This window comes from Bos grunniens, chromosome 15 (assembly GCF_055505025.1).
Source record: "Bos grunniens cultivar Pamir isolate PY7600 chromosome 15, Bosgru_T2T1.0, whole genome shotgun sequence".
Lineage (NCBI taxonomy): Eukaryota > Metazoa > Chordata > Mammalia > Artiodactyla > Bovidae > Bos > Bos grunniens.
The window spans coordinates 55,954,974-55,970,938 of NC_141179.1; the positions used below are offsets into that span (position 1 = coordinate 55,954,974).

The 15,965-nt window shown below is 38.4% G+C and overlaps 1 protein-coding gene across 10 annotated transcripts in view; it reads left to right on the plus strand.

Annotated features, from left to right (window-relative positions):
• UVRAG (UV radiation resistance associated) overlaps positions 1-15,965 on the plus strand; it is a 331,316-nt gene that overhangs the window by 226,898 nt on the left and 88,453 nt on the right. For 2 of the 10 annotated variants that reach the window (XM_086338471.1, XM_086338475.1), the window contains one exon: positions 1,959-2,222. The exons of the other annotated variants lie outside the window; for them this stretch is intronic. In XM_086338471.1, the coding sequence (XP_086194597.1) occupies positions 1,959-2,055 (97 nt within the window). In that variant the 3' untranslated portion in view covers positions 2,056-2,222. Of the gene's footprint in view, positions 1-1,958; positions 2,223-15,965 lie in introns of those variants that run through there. 10 annotated transcript variants of the gene reach the window in all.

Here is a 15,965-nt window from a genome sequence, read left to right on the forward strand (position 1 = left end):
ATGGACAGAGAGGCCTGGTGTGCTGTGATTCATAAGGTCGCAAAGAGTCGGACACGACTGAGTAACTGAACTGAATCTTTCTCCATTCTTTTTATTTAAATCAGTTAATTTGGATTTTCTGTTAGTTGAAGTTGAGAGAGTCCTAACTAATGGTAGTAGGAGTAGGGAACAAAGGAGGCTTACTTTATCTGTAAATGCTTCATTTATTTTAACAAAAAAGGCAAAAAATTTTAAAAAATAGGTAGTGAGTGTATAGTAATTTCCTCATTATTCTCCAATTTAAAATTTAAAATAGAAGAGTGCCACATGAGTTATATATGCATCATCAACAAAGACATGGAAATAATTACTATCAGTTGAGGGGCATCTGGGAAGTATTTCTCAGCAAATCAGTTAAGAACCGATTTGTTAATAAATACATTACTGGCTTTTTACTCTCTCTGTAAGCTACTGTACCATTTAATGTGGGGCTTATGTTTGGAATCACTGTTTTTTATTCGTGAAGAGCATCTTAATAACTGGTATGGATCTTCATAATTCTGTACAATAACTTCCCTTCTGTCTGTGCTAAACTCTACCTTTTCAATTAGATAGGTCATTTCTAACAATATATCCACATTTAGTGAAAAACACATAACTGATTTTGCATGATTCAAAAGCGTATTTTCCTATCATTTAGTTAAGTAAAATTCAGAAAAGAAGTTATTCTTACCTCTTGTGTAAGAGTGAGCAGAACTCTGGCTCATACATTTATATTATTTTTTCGTGGGATAGTAATCAAATTAAATTCTCAAATTGTGACATATATGTGTATCTGGTTCTAGGATACAATAGTTTGAAGAAAGGTTTGAAGAAAGCCTGGGGTTAAAATACGGACTTTGGTATAAGACCTGAGTTAGCTCTCCTCCTTCTCACCCTAATCTTGGACAAATCACTTTCTAAGCGTCATTTTGGGGAAATGGTATCGGTTTGAGGTTTGTCTGTATATAACAGAAGCCTCAAATTAACAATGACTTAAGCATATAAAATTTTATTATTGCACATAAAAATCCAGGAATCAGTAATCCAGGGTTGGAATGAAGTTCCATAAATGCTTCAGAAAATCCAGGCTCCTTCAAGCTCTATGCTCTGCCATCCCCAGGGTATGGCTCTTATCAAACAAAATGGTTGTTGGAGTGTCAGTCATTATTCAACCAGCAAGAAAAGGGCGCTCTTCCCTTCTCTGAAGATCTAAAGACTTCCACATTCTCCAGCCTCCACAAGAGACCGAGAAATATGTTTCTTCTGAGTGAACTAATAACCTTTAGGGGTCTGCTAACCACAAAAAAAGAGAATGAATATTGGGTAATGATGACCCATCTCTGCCATAGGGTTGTTTTAAAAATTCGATTATATGTGTAAAGCACAGCACACAAATATGACAGATAAAAGCTATTTTAGTTGTTAATGACCTTTAAACTTCTAACTGAACAGATGTGCTTATTTTTTATCCCCTAAGTGACACTAAAAAAAAAAAAAAGGATTAAAATTTTAAAGGCATAAACCCATAGTGATGAAAAGAATATGAGAGGCAACCTCAAGAGAAAGGACGTATCAACAAAAATTTGTGAAAACCTGAAAATGGATGGAGGAGTAGCAACTGACCTACTTAGCCGACTGGAAAAATTTAAGAGTATGCAAGGGGTAAAGTTAGGAAGCAGCCCTGATTCTTGCTGCAAAAATCCCAAAAAGCTCAAGTCTGGATTAGGAGTCAGTGTGTCCTAGCCTGGATTAGAGGGGAGTTTGTGGGAGAATGGATCCATGTATATAATGGCTGAGTCCCTTCACTGTTCACATGAAACTATCACAACATTGCTAATCGGCTATATTCCAGTACAACATAAAAAGTTTCTAAAAAAAGAAAGAAATGTGCCATAATAATGTCATTCTCATGCAATTACCTCTCCCTGCATCTGCAGAATATATGAAGTTTACCTTGTCCTCGTCCAAAAAGACGGCAGCCTTACAATGCAATGTTTTCTCCAAAAGGCAAAGAGCAGAAGACATAAATGTTGAAGCAAAAACAGAAGAGAGGACAATTTTCTTTTTAGTTATTTATAGTTAAAGTTGGTGTTAAACATTGATTTTTTTTAATCTCCTGTAAACTGGTTTATAAATCATTTTTCTATTGAAAGTGTTTTTAAATGGCATTTACTCATCACACAGACAACTATTTAAAAATGTGGATAAGTTTATGTTGTATTTTCTTGCTTTTGCACCTTGAAAATAACAAGGGGCTTTTATTTTGCACTCTAAATTAAGAGTTGTTCATTACTTTATTTGGTAATATGTAATTACAATTTTGAAAATACATTTGTTGTAGTCTGAAAAAAAAAAAAAGAGATGGAATGAACTAGACTAACCCTGGGTTTAGGGACAGCCACCATAAATAAAGGCAGAGTTGTCAAACTAAGAAGAGAAATTAAGTGAATGTCTACATAGCTCAGTTGGTAAAGAACCCGCCTGCAATGCAGGAGACTCCGGTTCGATTCCTAGATTGGGAAGATTCGCTAGAGAAGGAATAGGCTACCCACTCCAGTGTTCTTGGGCTTCCCTTGTGGCTCAGCTGGTAAAGAATCCGCCTGCAATGCAGGAGATCTGGGTTTGATCCCCGGGTTGGGAAGATCCCCTAGAGAAGGGAAAGGCTACCCAGTCCTGTATTCGGCCTGGAGAATTCCAAGGGTCACAAAGAGTTGGACACAACTGAGCAACTTTCACTTCACAAGAGTAAATACAATTCCTTACAGTTGTATGTGTTCCACTGAAACTGTTAAGCCTTAGCGGACCACCCCAGAGTAATAAAACTTGCCACTTGGCCAATCCTGTGGCAAATTTTCAGTCACTTTTTTAGTGCCTCACTTTTTTAATGCCTCACTTTTAAAATGAATGGTCAACCAAGGACCATCAGATATTTGGAGAGAGCTCTTACATGAAATATGGAAGCTAAAATAATCAAAGAAATGTGGAAGGAAGAAAACAGGGATCAACAAAAAACTGAAAAATCTATAAGTACCTAACACTGTACAGCGGGACTAATATAATGTTACATATCAATTATACCTCAGTAAACTTGACTTCATATAAAAGGCAAAAAAAATTTAAAGACTATTAATATGCTCTATGAGACAAGGAAAAGTACTTAATCCAAGAACAAAAACAAGATGGTATGAAAATGAGCATTCATTAGAAGACAGACAGAGCTTCAGAAAGGAAAATGATGGAATAAAAAAATCAGGACAGAAAGTTGGAAGGTGAACTTGAGGAAATCTCAACAACAACCAAAAAAAAAAAAACCATTAAAAATTCAGTCCAACATTCATGTAACAATGAGGACAGGAAAAGAGGAGAAAACAGGAGGGTAGGAGATTATCCCAAGAAGTAATACAAGAAAAATTCCGGTTATTGAAAGATTTGATTTCAGACTGTAGGAGTGAGTGAGTGCCCAGCAGCATGATACTAATATTTTGAAATGGTAGAGGTACGGTGAAGATTCTGAAGGCTTGCAGAGGGGGCAGATACATGTGGTGGAATGGGAATGGTGCTAGCTGACTGCTCAAAGGCAACACTGAAAGAAAGTGAAGGAACAGGGCCCTCAAAATGCCATGGGAAAATTATCTCTATAAGTTCAGCTTACATATGACATACCTCAGCAAGACTGTGGGCTTGATTCTGGGCTGCCACAATAAAGCTAATTTTTTGGTTTCCTATGGCAACCCACTCCAGTGTTCTTGCCTGGAGAATCCCAGGGACAGGGGAGCCTGGTGGGCTGCCGTTTATGGGGTCACACAGAGTCGGACACAACTGAAGTGACTTAGCAGCAGCAGCAGTGCATATAAAAGTTAGGTCTACACTATACTGTAGTCTGTCATGTACAGTAGCATTATGTCTAAAAAGAGAATGTACATACCTTAATAAAAAAATACTTCACTGCTAAAAATTGTTAACTATCATCTGAGCCTTCAGCAAGTGGTAATCTTTTTGCAATAGTAACATCAAAGATGTTTATTATTATCAAAAATAGTAACATCAAAGACATTACTTTGCCAACAAAGGTCCGTCTAGTCAAGGCTATGGTTTTTCCTGTGGTCATGTATCGATGTGAGAGTTGGTCTGTGAAGAAGGCTGAGCGCCAAAGAATTGATGCTTTAGAACTGTGGTGTTGGAGAATACTCTTGAGAGTCCCTTGGACTGCAAGGAGATCCAACCAGTCCATTCTGAAGGAGATCAGCCCTGGGATTTCTTAGGAGGGAATGATGCTAAAGCTGAAACTCCAGTACTTTGGCCACCTCACTCGAAGAGTTGACTCATTGGAAAAGACTCTGATGCTGGGAGGGATTGGGGGCAGGAGGAGAAGGGGACGACAAAGGATGAGATGGCTGGATGGCATCACTGACTCGATGGACGTGAGTCTGGGTGAACTCTGGGAGTTGGTGATGGACAGGGAGGCCTGGCATGCTGTGATTCATGGGGTCGCAAAGAGTCAGAGACAACTGAGCGACTGAACTGAACTGAACATCAAAGATCACTGATCACAGATCACCATAATAAATAAAATAATGAAAACGTTTGAAATACTGCAAAAATTATCAAAATGTGGCACAGAGACGTGAAAGTGAGCAAATTCTGTCCAAAAGAAGTGGTGCTGGTAGACTTACCACAGGGTTGCCACAACCTTCAATTTGTAAAAAATGCAGTATCTGTGAAGCATGATAAAGCAAAGCACGATAAAAACAAGGTATGCCTGTATGTGTTAAAGTATCAATCAGATAAGAGGGTAGAAAAGTCATTTCAGTCATAGAGATCCTAAAAACTGGACCTACACACCTTTCGTAGGGAACTCCTGAAAGATGTGCTCTACTAATACAGGGGAACAAACCAAGTGAAAGGTAGACATTATTCAAGGAAAAGAAGGGATCCAGAGCAGCAAAGAAGCAAAGGGCTCTCAGAATGATGGTGAAGGGAAACTGTAGAAGGTCAGCTCTTCAACTGGCCTACAGAGCAGGCAGGCAAAGAGTGAAGTGGACAAATTGTCTGATTTAGTCAATTACATTTTGAGGAAATTTTCATTGCTTTCAGGGAGTCAGGGTATGAATTAGTTAGAGGTACATCAATGAAGCTTCCCTAGTGGCTCATACGGTGAAGAATCTGCTTGCAATGCAGGAGACCTGGTTTCTATTCCTGGGTTGGGAAGAGCTAGAGAAGGGAATGGCAGCCTACTCCAGTGTTCTTGCCTGAGAAATTCCATGGACAGAGGAGCCTGGTGGGACAGTCCATGGGATCACAAAGAGTCAGACACGACTGAGTGACAAACACACACTACATCAGTAAATGAAGAAACTAGATGGCTGTTGAACTCCAGGAAGAACCAAGTTGAAAAGAAAGAAAATACAAGTGTTATTGATTGTGTGACTCAACTCAAAGTAGTAGTTACGTAGTTATAATATTGTAACATTGCATATTAATTTCACCCCAAAATGTGGTGTGTTTTTTTTTTGGTCACACGTGGCTTGTGGGGTCTTAGTTTCCCAGCTAATGGACTGAACCTGGGCCCTGGCAGTGAAAGCACTAAGTCTTAACCGCCAGAACACCAGGGAATTCCAAAAAACTCTGGTGTTGACCCTGTTGAGAAAATGTTAAAAAGTGTGGGTGTTTTGGTAAGAGATGGGGAAGCAACGTGTAAAAGAGAAATTCTCGTCTTCCTCAGTAGGTTGTCAATAGATTGTTTCCAAAGCCAGAGAATCATGAAACAGGAATATAGGATATTAATTATATTTATGTGTAGGGTAAAGTTTTTATTTTTTTTTTCCTTTTTTTATTTTATTTTTTAACTTTACAATATTGTATTGGTTTTGCCATATATCAACATGAATCCACCACAGGTTTACACGTGTTCCCCATCCTGAACCCTCCTCCCTCCTCCCTCCCCATACCATCCCTCTGGTCTTCCCAGTGCACCAGCCCCAAGCATCCAGTATCGTGCATCGAACCTGGACTGGCGACTCGTTTCATATATGATATTATACATATTTCAATGCCATTCTCCCAAATCATCCCACCCTCTCCCTCTCCCACAGAGTCCAAAAGACTGTTCTATACAAAAGTGTCTCTTTTGCTGTCTCGTATACAGGGTTATTGTTACTGTCTTTCTAAATTCCACATATATGCGTCAGTATACTGTATTAGTGTTTTTCTTTCTGGCTTACTTCACTCTGTATAATAGGCTCCAGTTTCATCCACCTCATTAGAACTGATTCAAATGTATTCTTTTTAATGGCTGAGTAATGCTCCATTGTGTATATGTACCACAGCTTTCTTATCCATTCATCTGCTGGTGGACATCTAGGTTGCTTCCATGTCCTGGCTATTATAAACAGTGCTGCGATGAACATTGGGATACACGTGTCTCTTTCAATTCTGGTTTCCTCAGTGTGTATGCCCAGCAGTGGGATTGCTGGGTCATAAGGCAGTTCTATTTCCAGTTTTTTAAGGAATCTCCACACTGTTCTCCATAGTGGCTGTACTAGCTTGCATTCCCACCAACAGTGTAAGAGGGTTCTACGTGTAGGGTAAAGTTTTTAAAAGCAGCTTAAAGCATTGGGTTTAGGAGTTGAGGTAGAGATAAGGTATTACCTAGTAAACATATAAACTAATATGTTTGTCATCAGGTTTGTAGAGCAATTGACATTTTAAACCCTGTACATGTATTATTTTAATAAATAAATATAAAATTTTAAGTATGCTTTATTTATACAAAACCTGTTTTATTTGTAAACCAACTTAATGCAATTCAACAAGCATTTATTCAGTGCCTGTTATGTAATATATTGTACAAGAGAGAGACATGTAAATACATGATTGTAAAGCAAAGCTATACGTTGAGTACATGCTTCCAAATGAAGGGTAAATACGGATATATCTTAAAGCACCATCCATTCTGACCTGGGACCTGGGGGAGGCTTCAGTGGATTGAGTATTTGCGGTGGGCCTCAAAGGATGAGAGGAATATGAATGGGAGATTAAATGCCACCTGTGGCCAGTGTTGTCAGGTCCCACCATGACTGCAAATGTAACTGTATGGAAAAGTCTGGTAGAGCCGTGGGAGGCTGTGTTGACTTCTTTGCCTTTCCTAGTCATTTCTATTAGTCATTTTTTCCTGAGGATTTACTCCTCCATACCCTATCACCCAGACACACTGAATTTTAGTATTGACTTTACCATGCTGGGTTAGGTGGTGGTTCTCTGAGAGAGCTGCCGGCACCCTGCCTCTTAAACTTTTGGTCTCATTTAGAGAGGGATAAGGAGAGAAAAAGGGAAATTTGGTTTCACTTAGCCAGGTGTAGATTCCTTAATAAAAAGATAGGATACTCTCTTCCCTAACCACACAGCAGCTAGATATGGCTGTTGCCAGCTAGACAACCATTTTCGCAGTTTGAACATAATTCTTAGAAACCTCAAGAGTAATGTGGAACACATCTAATTATTTGCAAAAGAAATGTAATAATTTCGTATCTGTAAAATAATTCATTCCTGTTATTTGTCAAAAGTGCTATTCAGAAGTAATGGGGCAAGTAAGTGTAGGGGGGGTGTGTGTGTGTATGTAACATCCTCCAAATTTCTGTTTTTGTGCTCTGGATTTGTTTTCTTTTATATTGTTGGGTCCATAAGAGGAAAAGCTGGCCTAGAATGAAATAGCAGAGCTAAACCATATGTTTTGTACCAAATTAGAAACAGGTGAAGGTTGTTAAAATCCAGCAAGCGCTTACAAAAGCTTTAGACTCGAGTTTGTATTAAAGGCAGGTGGTTATATGTACAATAAAAAGCAGTCACCAGCACACCAGCTTATTGATACATATGTGATTGATCTTTTTGGATAAAAACAAGGAGGAGTTAATAAATCACTGCACAAAGCTATAAAGATGTTTGGGCTTGAAAGCCTAGCCTGTAAGAGCAAATGTGGACCCTGAAGGAAATTTATGAAGCATAGATCCTTTTAGCTTTACTTAACAGCTAACATCTGACTGACCCAGGGGGACCATGGAAATTTATTGCTGGGCCATTCAAATATTTAAGCTGTTGTGTGATGTAGAACAGGTAAAGATTAGCCCAATAACAAATATGAGGCAATAAAATAAAATGAGATTTCGATGACTTGTAAGTACTTGTCAGAGGTCAGCTCCAAATGACTGGTCAGAAATGGGAAAACCTTGTTGATAATTAAAGCAGATTGATTATGACAACCTAGATGTTAGCATTGGTTGCTCCCAGATCAATGATCCTTCAAGTTCCCTCCTCCTGTGAAATCCATACTTAAACAGAATGACTTTAGGGGCTCCTAAATTGTCCTTTTGTGTGTTGAAATTGGGTAAGATGATGAGTTGAGGTGATTCCTTTTGCAATTTTATAATTGCAAAAAAACCACAAGAGATACGTCTTTCTCAAACATACTGAGTATATGGAATTTGTAGACAGCATATTCATTCTAGGAAACTGACTAGCTAACTTATGTATGTAATTTTGAGCTTTGACATCTAGAAAGCAGGCAAGAAGTTTTTAGGCTTTCTAATAAGTCATCTTAAATTAACCTTTAAACTTATGTAGTTAACAGATTTATGCACACAGTTATTGAAAAATCAGTTTAGTGAAATCAAGTGGATATTTCAAAAATTCATGGATTTATTTCCAAGCCTTTTATCTACTTTGCTTTATATAAGTCTCCAAAATAATAAATGTATGTAATATTGTTACTAGGATTTTAGAAGTTGTGTTTTGGACTGTAATAAGATCTATGGTTATTGGTGTCAACATATCTGCCTTTTTGACTTACTAAACCCAGAATGTTCTCATATGAAATAACTAGATTTGCTTGTTTTCATGGTGCCAGCTTATCAAATCAGTTGGTATATTTGGTAATAATTTGTTTCATTAACATCTAATTTGTGAGTTGAAGAAATCCCACAAATTTTTATAAAAATCTTGAATAAGTCAAGTTTACAAAATAATACAAATTTACACAATGGGATTATTATTAGGTGGGGCATTGGTGGGGACCAGGGTATAGAATTAAATCTAAAGTTAGGAGTCAGGATGTCCCTGGCAGTCAGGGCTGAAGACCGCATGCTTCCCATGTAGCGGGTGCAGGTTCAGTCCTTGGTCAGGGAACTAAGATCCCACGTGTCACACAGCATGGCCAAAAATTTAAGAAAAGAAAAAAATTATTCGGAGTCAGGTACCAGTTGTAATTCTGCCTCCACCATTTCATCCGTTCATTCACTCCTGCCAACATTAAACAAGTAGAAGTGTTCCAGACATTATGTTCTAAGAGCTAGGATGCAGTATTAAGGTGACTTAGGCTCACAGTTTTCATTCTAGTGGAAGATACAGAGGAATAAACCCACAGTTACAATACAAAGTCGAAGGTGCTATGTTGGTGAGTGTGCAGGGTTCTACAGGAGAGAGAAATAACTAATCCCAGCTTGGGGCAGAGAAGTGAGGTCGAGGAGAGTAAGATCTGTGGTTGTAGTTGGGTGTTAGGAAAGACCGTGTGACCTTGGGCACCTAAGAAACAGTGCCGATAGGACAAGTGCTGGTGTTGTACGGATAATGTCTGCTAAGTGCAGTACCTACTGCATAACAGATATTCAGTTAATAAAATCCAGCATCAGCATTGCTGTTGTTTTGGCAGTGCTCATTGGCTCTTTCACTAGTGCTGAGTTCATTGCCTCCTGTTAATGCACAGCAAACCTCATTCTGTAACTTGAAATTTCCTCCCCACCAAGGGATTTTTCTTTTGAACAAAACTCAGGGCACTTTCTAAAAATAGGAGGCGGATGTCTAGGTATATTAAAATTAAGAAAGAAACAGTGAATGACAAAAATATTTCTGAATTTTAAAATCTTACCTTTTGGAAAATTTACTGGACTATATGTCACAGATATTTGTTAGTCTGTACTTAATGCTTGAATTTATTTGATGTATTCATTTATTTGCAGATATTTGTTGAGTACCTTCTGTAGCTAAGACTCTGAGCTTAACATCCATGTGCTCAAGGAGCTTACATTTTAATAGAGGAAATAAGACAAATTTGTTATATGTATGGTTGAAAGTACTGGGGGAATAAGAATGCTTTGTGATTTTAGAAGAGAACAAATTGAATAACAAATATTCAGAAATGAATAAAATATAGTATCTTGTGCACTTAAGGACAAATACTGAGGAGGCAAAGCCTAGTAATAATAATTGAATGCCTGCTGAATCCTGGTAATCATGCCAGGTCTTAGATTTTTTGTTTAGTTTAATTCTCATAGCAGTCCTGAAAGATTGGTATTTTAAACCTATTTTAGAGATTTAAAAACAGGTTGAGTAGTATGCACAAGTTCACACAAGTAAGTCACAGAGCTGGGGGCTGAGCCTATGCCTTTCTGACTTTAAAGCCTTAACTTCTTACACCTAAATCCCCCTTCTACTTTTCTTCACCTCCCAGAAATAGGTGTTATAATTAAATAATTTTGATGTAAAGTTGAGCACCTAAGTGGCTTACGTAGCATATACCATTAGTTGCACTGATACATTTAAGCAAACCTATATTATATGCACACATTGTGAAGTTGTCTTTAGAAATTTAAAATGGAGAGTGATTTTTCTTCCAAATTCATTTTCCATATGGAAACATCTTGGCATTTCCAAGTACGGTAGGTTTATGCACCTTGCATGCTTAATTGTAGGATTAAAAAAAAAAAACCTTTACAAATTTTGTGGGAAACAGGTGCTGTTAAACCTGGGCAAATGCAGATTGGCTGTTAATGCTGTGGAATGTGATTTTGATTTACTTGGCAGAATTTTTATTTTATAAAAATAGCTATTAAAATAGACATGCTTTCCATCTTTTAATTTTGCTCTGTTCATTGAAATTTGCTTATAGACTATTTTTCAACAGTTACTAAAAGGGTGTGGAAAAACTGGAAAGTTTCTACAAGGAAATTGATATTGAATTCTTTAACAATTTCCACAACCGTGCAACTTACCAAGTTTTAAAAAATGGGGATTATTTTTAACCTTCTTACTGAAATTATTTGGAATTCTATTTCCCTGAAATTCCCTTCTCTTTTTTAGTACAGCTCTGTCTAAAGAACTATATTTAATATTGGCAAAGAGAATAATCTGATGTAAATCTTTTCATTACATGATTTTTCCTTTAAAAACTTGTGATGGCATTTTACTACCTATTATATCAAATTTAATTTAGTTTTTCACAGTTATATGTGATTTCCTATTATATATTCTATTCTTCTTGTCTTTCCCCAAAGGAGGAGAGGGGAAGATCACTCCTCTTCTTACTCTTTTATGAGGACTTAACTTTTGTTACCCTCTGTCCAATCTATTATCCCTCTTCTCACTTCCCTCTGAGATCTTTGCTGTGTTTTCTGATATCGCTCTTCAGTGATTATTATATATACAAGTTTTCAACCTCTTTACTATATAACAGTAGTATAAAACTTCTTGATATAAGTTAAATCACTGTTTCTCCTCTGAAAGTATCACCCTGGAGTCTTCAAGAGGAGGCTGTTTCTTCTACCTCCCATGTCTCCGAGTGTAGAGAAGGTAATGTCAGAACCACTTCTCAGTTGCATATACCTCACGTTTTGACATTTAGAGTGGGTCTTTTTTTTTTTTTTAAATGTGGACCATTTTTTAAATCTTTACTGAATTTGTTGCAATATTGCTTCTGTTTTGGTTTTGGTTTTTTGGCTGGAGGCACGTGGAGTCTAAGCTCCCTGACCAGGGACTGAACCGGCACTACTTGAGTTGGAAGGAGAAGTCTTAACTACTGGACCATCAGGGAAGGCCCAGGATGGATCATTTTCAATACCCTTTTCTCTATATGATAAAATTATTTTCGGTAACAACCATGAAATGACACAGATGATAATAGCCAAAAAAGAAAAGCAGAAAATTTTCTTTTATTGAAAAAAAAATACATATATATATGTATTTACTTTTTCTTTTGAACACGATTTCTGTGTACCCATCTTTAGGGAGCAATTTTAAAGGTTTGTGTTTTACTGTACCTTGTTCAAGGCTGATTGTAAATGTTTTTGTATCTGGATAACCTTCGAGTTGGACACGACTGAGCGACTGAACTGTGAACTGAACTGAACCTTATATAACTACACCAGGAAAAAAAATAGTTCAGAACTAAGAAAATTGCACATTGCTATATCATTGTTTATTTTGAAGCTACTGTTTAAGCATGGGAATATGTAATACCAGACAGTCTGGGGACACAGACTGTGTCCAGAGAAAGCTTGGAAGTAGTCCTTCAGATTAACTTTCATGTTGATATAAAGTTTAATATTAGCGTATGCATAATGAAGACATCCTAATTTGAAGATTGCATTTATATTGAAATCAAACAGTCACTTCAGCAGTTATTTAGAACTTAGACCAACAAAAGATTCCGCCCGCCCGCCCCCCCGACCCCGCCTCCGGAGGATTATTTTATCACTGGCATTAATTTGTTGTTTTTAATCTATTGTCATTTTAAAAGCCTATTGAGATTTATGCACCTTCTTATAGACTTCCTCCATCATCCTGCCCTTGTTAGGCCACTGTCGTTAACCTAGTAGCTTCAGGCTTATAGTTTGTCTCTTTTCAGTATCCTAAATATTCTTACTCCATCATCCTTAACCCACTTACCTACAGGAAAAAGAAATCAAACAGTTGGAAAGATTGGAGCACTGTAAATTCAGAGTCGTCTATTTCAGTTGGACTGATACATCCTAGATATCTGGTTTTTCTATCTGACTGTCTCAAGCCTCTTCTTGTGTTTACCCATCTGCAGTTTTCCCTTTCATTCTTGATAAAGCATCTCATTTCCGACTTTATAAAGAAAATAGAAGCTACCAAATGGGAATACCTCAACCTTCTATCAAAATACTTGTAAACCTTTTGTAATCGTCTCCATTTCCTTCAAAATGCCCTCTACTTTGTTGACCCTGAGCCAGCCATCTAGTCCCCCAGCTGCTTCCTCTAAAGTGCATTTGTAAAATCCTGTGTCTTTAGGCTCTCTTCTCAGGGAATTCTGCCTATCTCTTGCCCTAACTGAATCTGATGTTCTGAAGACCCCATGGGTACCCACTGGTAGCTGTTAATTTTCTTATATGCTAGTAGGTATATTCAGATTCAGGAGATGAGATTGGGGTTTTCATGCTCCACATTGCTTTTTCTAGATTCTAACCTCTTTACCCGGTTGGCAAAGCAAACATACAAGAACCTATTCCTTTGAGACATGCTCTTTTCCCCTGCCAGTCTCTGTTATAACCCCATTACTCATCATGTGTTTTGGCAACAGAGAAACAAAGTACACAGATAACATAGGAAAGAGAAACAGTTTTTCTTTGTATTGAAAAGCTTGTTATGATGGATGACATTAACACACAGATGATTCATTCAACACTTTGGCCTTTCATTTGCTTGATCTTTGGCACCGGCAACCTCTTGCGTCCCATCGTTTTTATTTACTCCCATGGTTCTACTCTGAATCAGGTCATCATTCTGTCAGTCCATATTCAGAATCTGATTCTAGCATCTTGCTCTCTGATGACTGCCTTGGCTTGTTCAGCCTGTATGTTAGCCTCCTGTTCATTGTTCTTCTTGGTGACCTTCAGACACGTCCTCTTTATCCAGTTACATTCAGTTCAGTTCAGTCTCTCAGTCGTATCTGCCTCTTTGCAACCCCATGGACTATAGCACCCCAGGCCTCCATGTCCATCGCCAACTCCCGGGGTTTACCCAAACTCATGTCCATTGAGTCAGTGATGCCATCCAACCATCTTGTCTTCTGTTGTTACTTTCTCCTCCTGCCCTCAATCTTTCCCAGCATCAGGGTCTTTTCAAATGAGTCAGCTTGTCGCATCAAGTGGCCAAAGTATTGGAGTTTCAGCTTCAACATCAGTCCTTCCAATGAATACTCAGGACTGATCTCCTTTAGGATGGACTGGTTGGATCTCCTTGCAGTCCAAGGGACTCTCAACAGTCTTCTCAAACACCACAGTTCAAAAGCATCAATTCTTTGGCACTCAGCTTTCTTCACAGTCCAACTCTCTCATCTATACATGACCATTGGAAAAACCATAGCCTTGACTAGATGAACCTTTGTTGGCAAAATAATGTCTCTGCTTTTGAATATGCTGTTGAGGTTGGTCATAACTTTCCTTACAAGGAGTAAGCGTCTCTTAATTTCATGGCTGCGGTCACCATCTGCAGTGATTTTGGAGCCCCCAAAAATAAAGTCTGACAGTGTTTCCACTGTTTCCCCATCTATTTGCCATGAAGTGATGGGACCAGATGCCATGATCTTAGTTTTCTGAATGTTGAGCTTTAGGCCAACTTTTTCACTCTCCTCTTTCACTTTCATCAGGAGGCTCTTTAGTTCTTCTTCACTTTTTGCCATAAGGGTGGTATCATCTGCATATCTGAGGTTATTGATCTTTCTCCTGGCAATCTTGATTCCAGCTTGTGCTTCATCCAGCCCAGCGTTTCTCATGACCAGTTTACATTACATGGCCCATTATTTTAGTAACAACCTTGTCTTGCCCCACTGTGACTTCTTATCATTCTTATAGCCTTGCTGTCCATTTTCTCTCTACCTGCTGCATGCAAGCAGATGAGTAGAGAGTTACACAAGAGTTTCATTATAAACTCCAGATTAATGACCACTTCTGGGCTCTCACTAGTGCTCAGCAGTTCTATTACATTTCTTTGTTCAACTTGTTCTTCCATTTGATCAAACTTTCATGCAAAACAAACATTGAGTTATTTATGATCTCTCTCTCTTTATCACCTTTCACGTCCAAACCATAACCAAATTTTTATGATTTATCTCTTAAACATCTTCCAAATTAGTCTCCTTTTTTCCGTGTCTAACATTGCCACATTCGTCCAAGCGCCCATGATCTCTCACCAAGGTCACTGCCACAGGAGAGTCTCTCACCTTCTCCAAACCATCCTCCACTTGCAGTCAGCATATTTTTTTCAAAATGTTAATCTGTCGTTGTCAGTAAAGTTCAAGGAGAAAGAGTTAATTAAAGAAGGAACACATCAAATGAAAATGTGAGCAGGTTACACCTTTGTTTGAAATCCTTCCATGGTTTCTTATTTTTCTTAGGGGGAAAAAAAATCAGACTGTGACCTGACATGGTCTTGAGACCTTTGCATAATCCACCTTCCTATCCAGCTTTAACTTCCTCTCTTGCCAGAACTCCCCTCAGATGAACTGCACTGGCCTTCTTTCAATTCCATGTAGCAGCACGTGTTCCCCTGCGGTGGCTTCTTTGTATATGCTGCTTCCTTTAAACATTCTTTCCCTTAGTTCCTACTCATCTTTGAGGTCTCAGCTAAAACATCACTTTCTCTCAGAAGTCTTCCCTGACTCTCTCAGTCCTTGTCCACCTCTTTCCCAGAATAGTATTCCTTTCCTTCTTTGGTGGTGCGGTTATGTGAGCAATGTCTGTGTTGCTCCACTGTACTTGAAGCTCTGTTGTCATCACCAACCTGGCTCACAGTGTGAGTGCAGTGGAAAATTGTTGAATGCGTTAGCCGTTCTGGTGATCACTTTCTTTCATTCTTCCTATTGTAAGGGAAGAGTTGGCCCACCTGCTATCCTGGGCAAATCCTCCTCCTGGGCCCTCCCCACCTGTAGGATGGAGAGCCCGTCCCCTCTCACCTTCTCAGGGCATCCTGCTATGCTTGACCATGTCATTCTAGTTACTGAGCTCTCCTCTCTTTGTGCCAAACTTTACATCATCTCCATTTCCTCACCTCATCACCCCTGAGCTTACACCAGTCTTTCTTCATCTCCCACTGCTTCATTTAAACTTGTCTTTACCATATTACCAAAGCTACCTACCAGTGAATTCATGTAATTACAT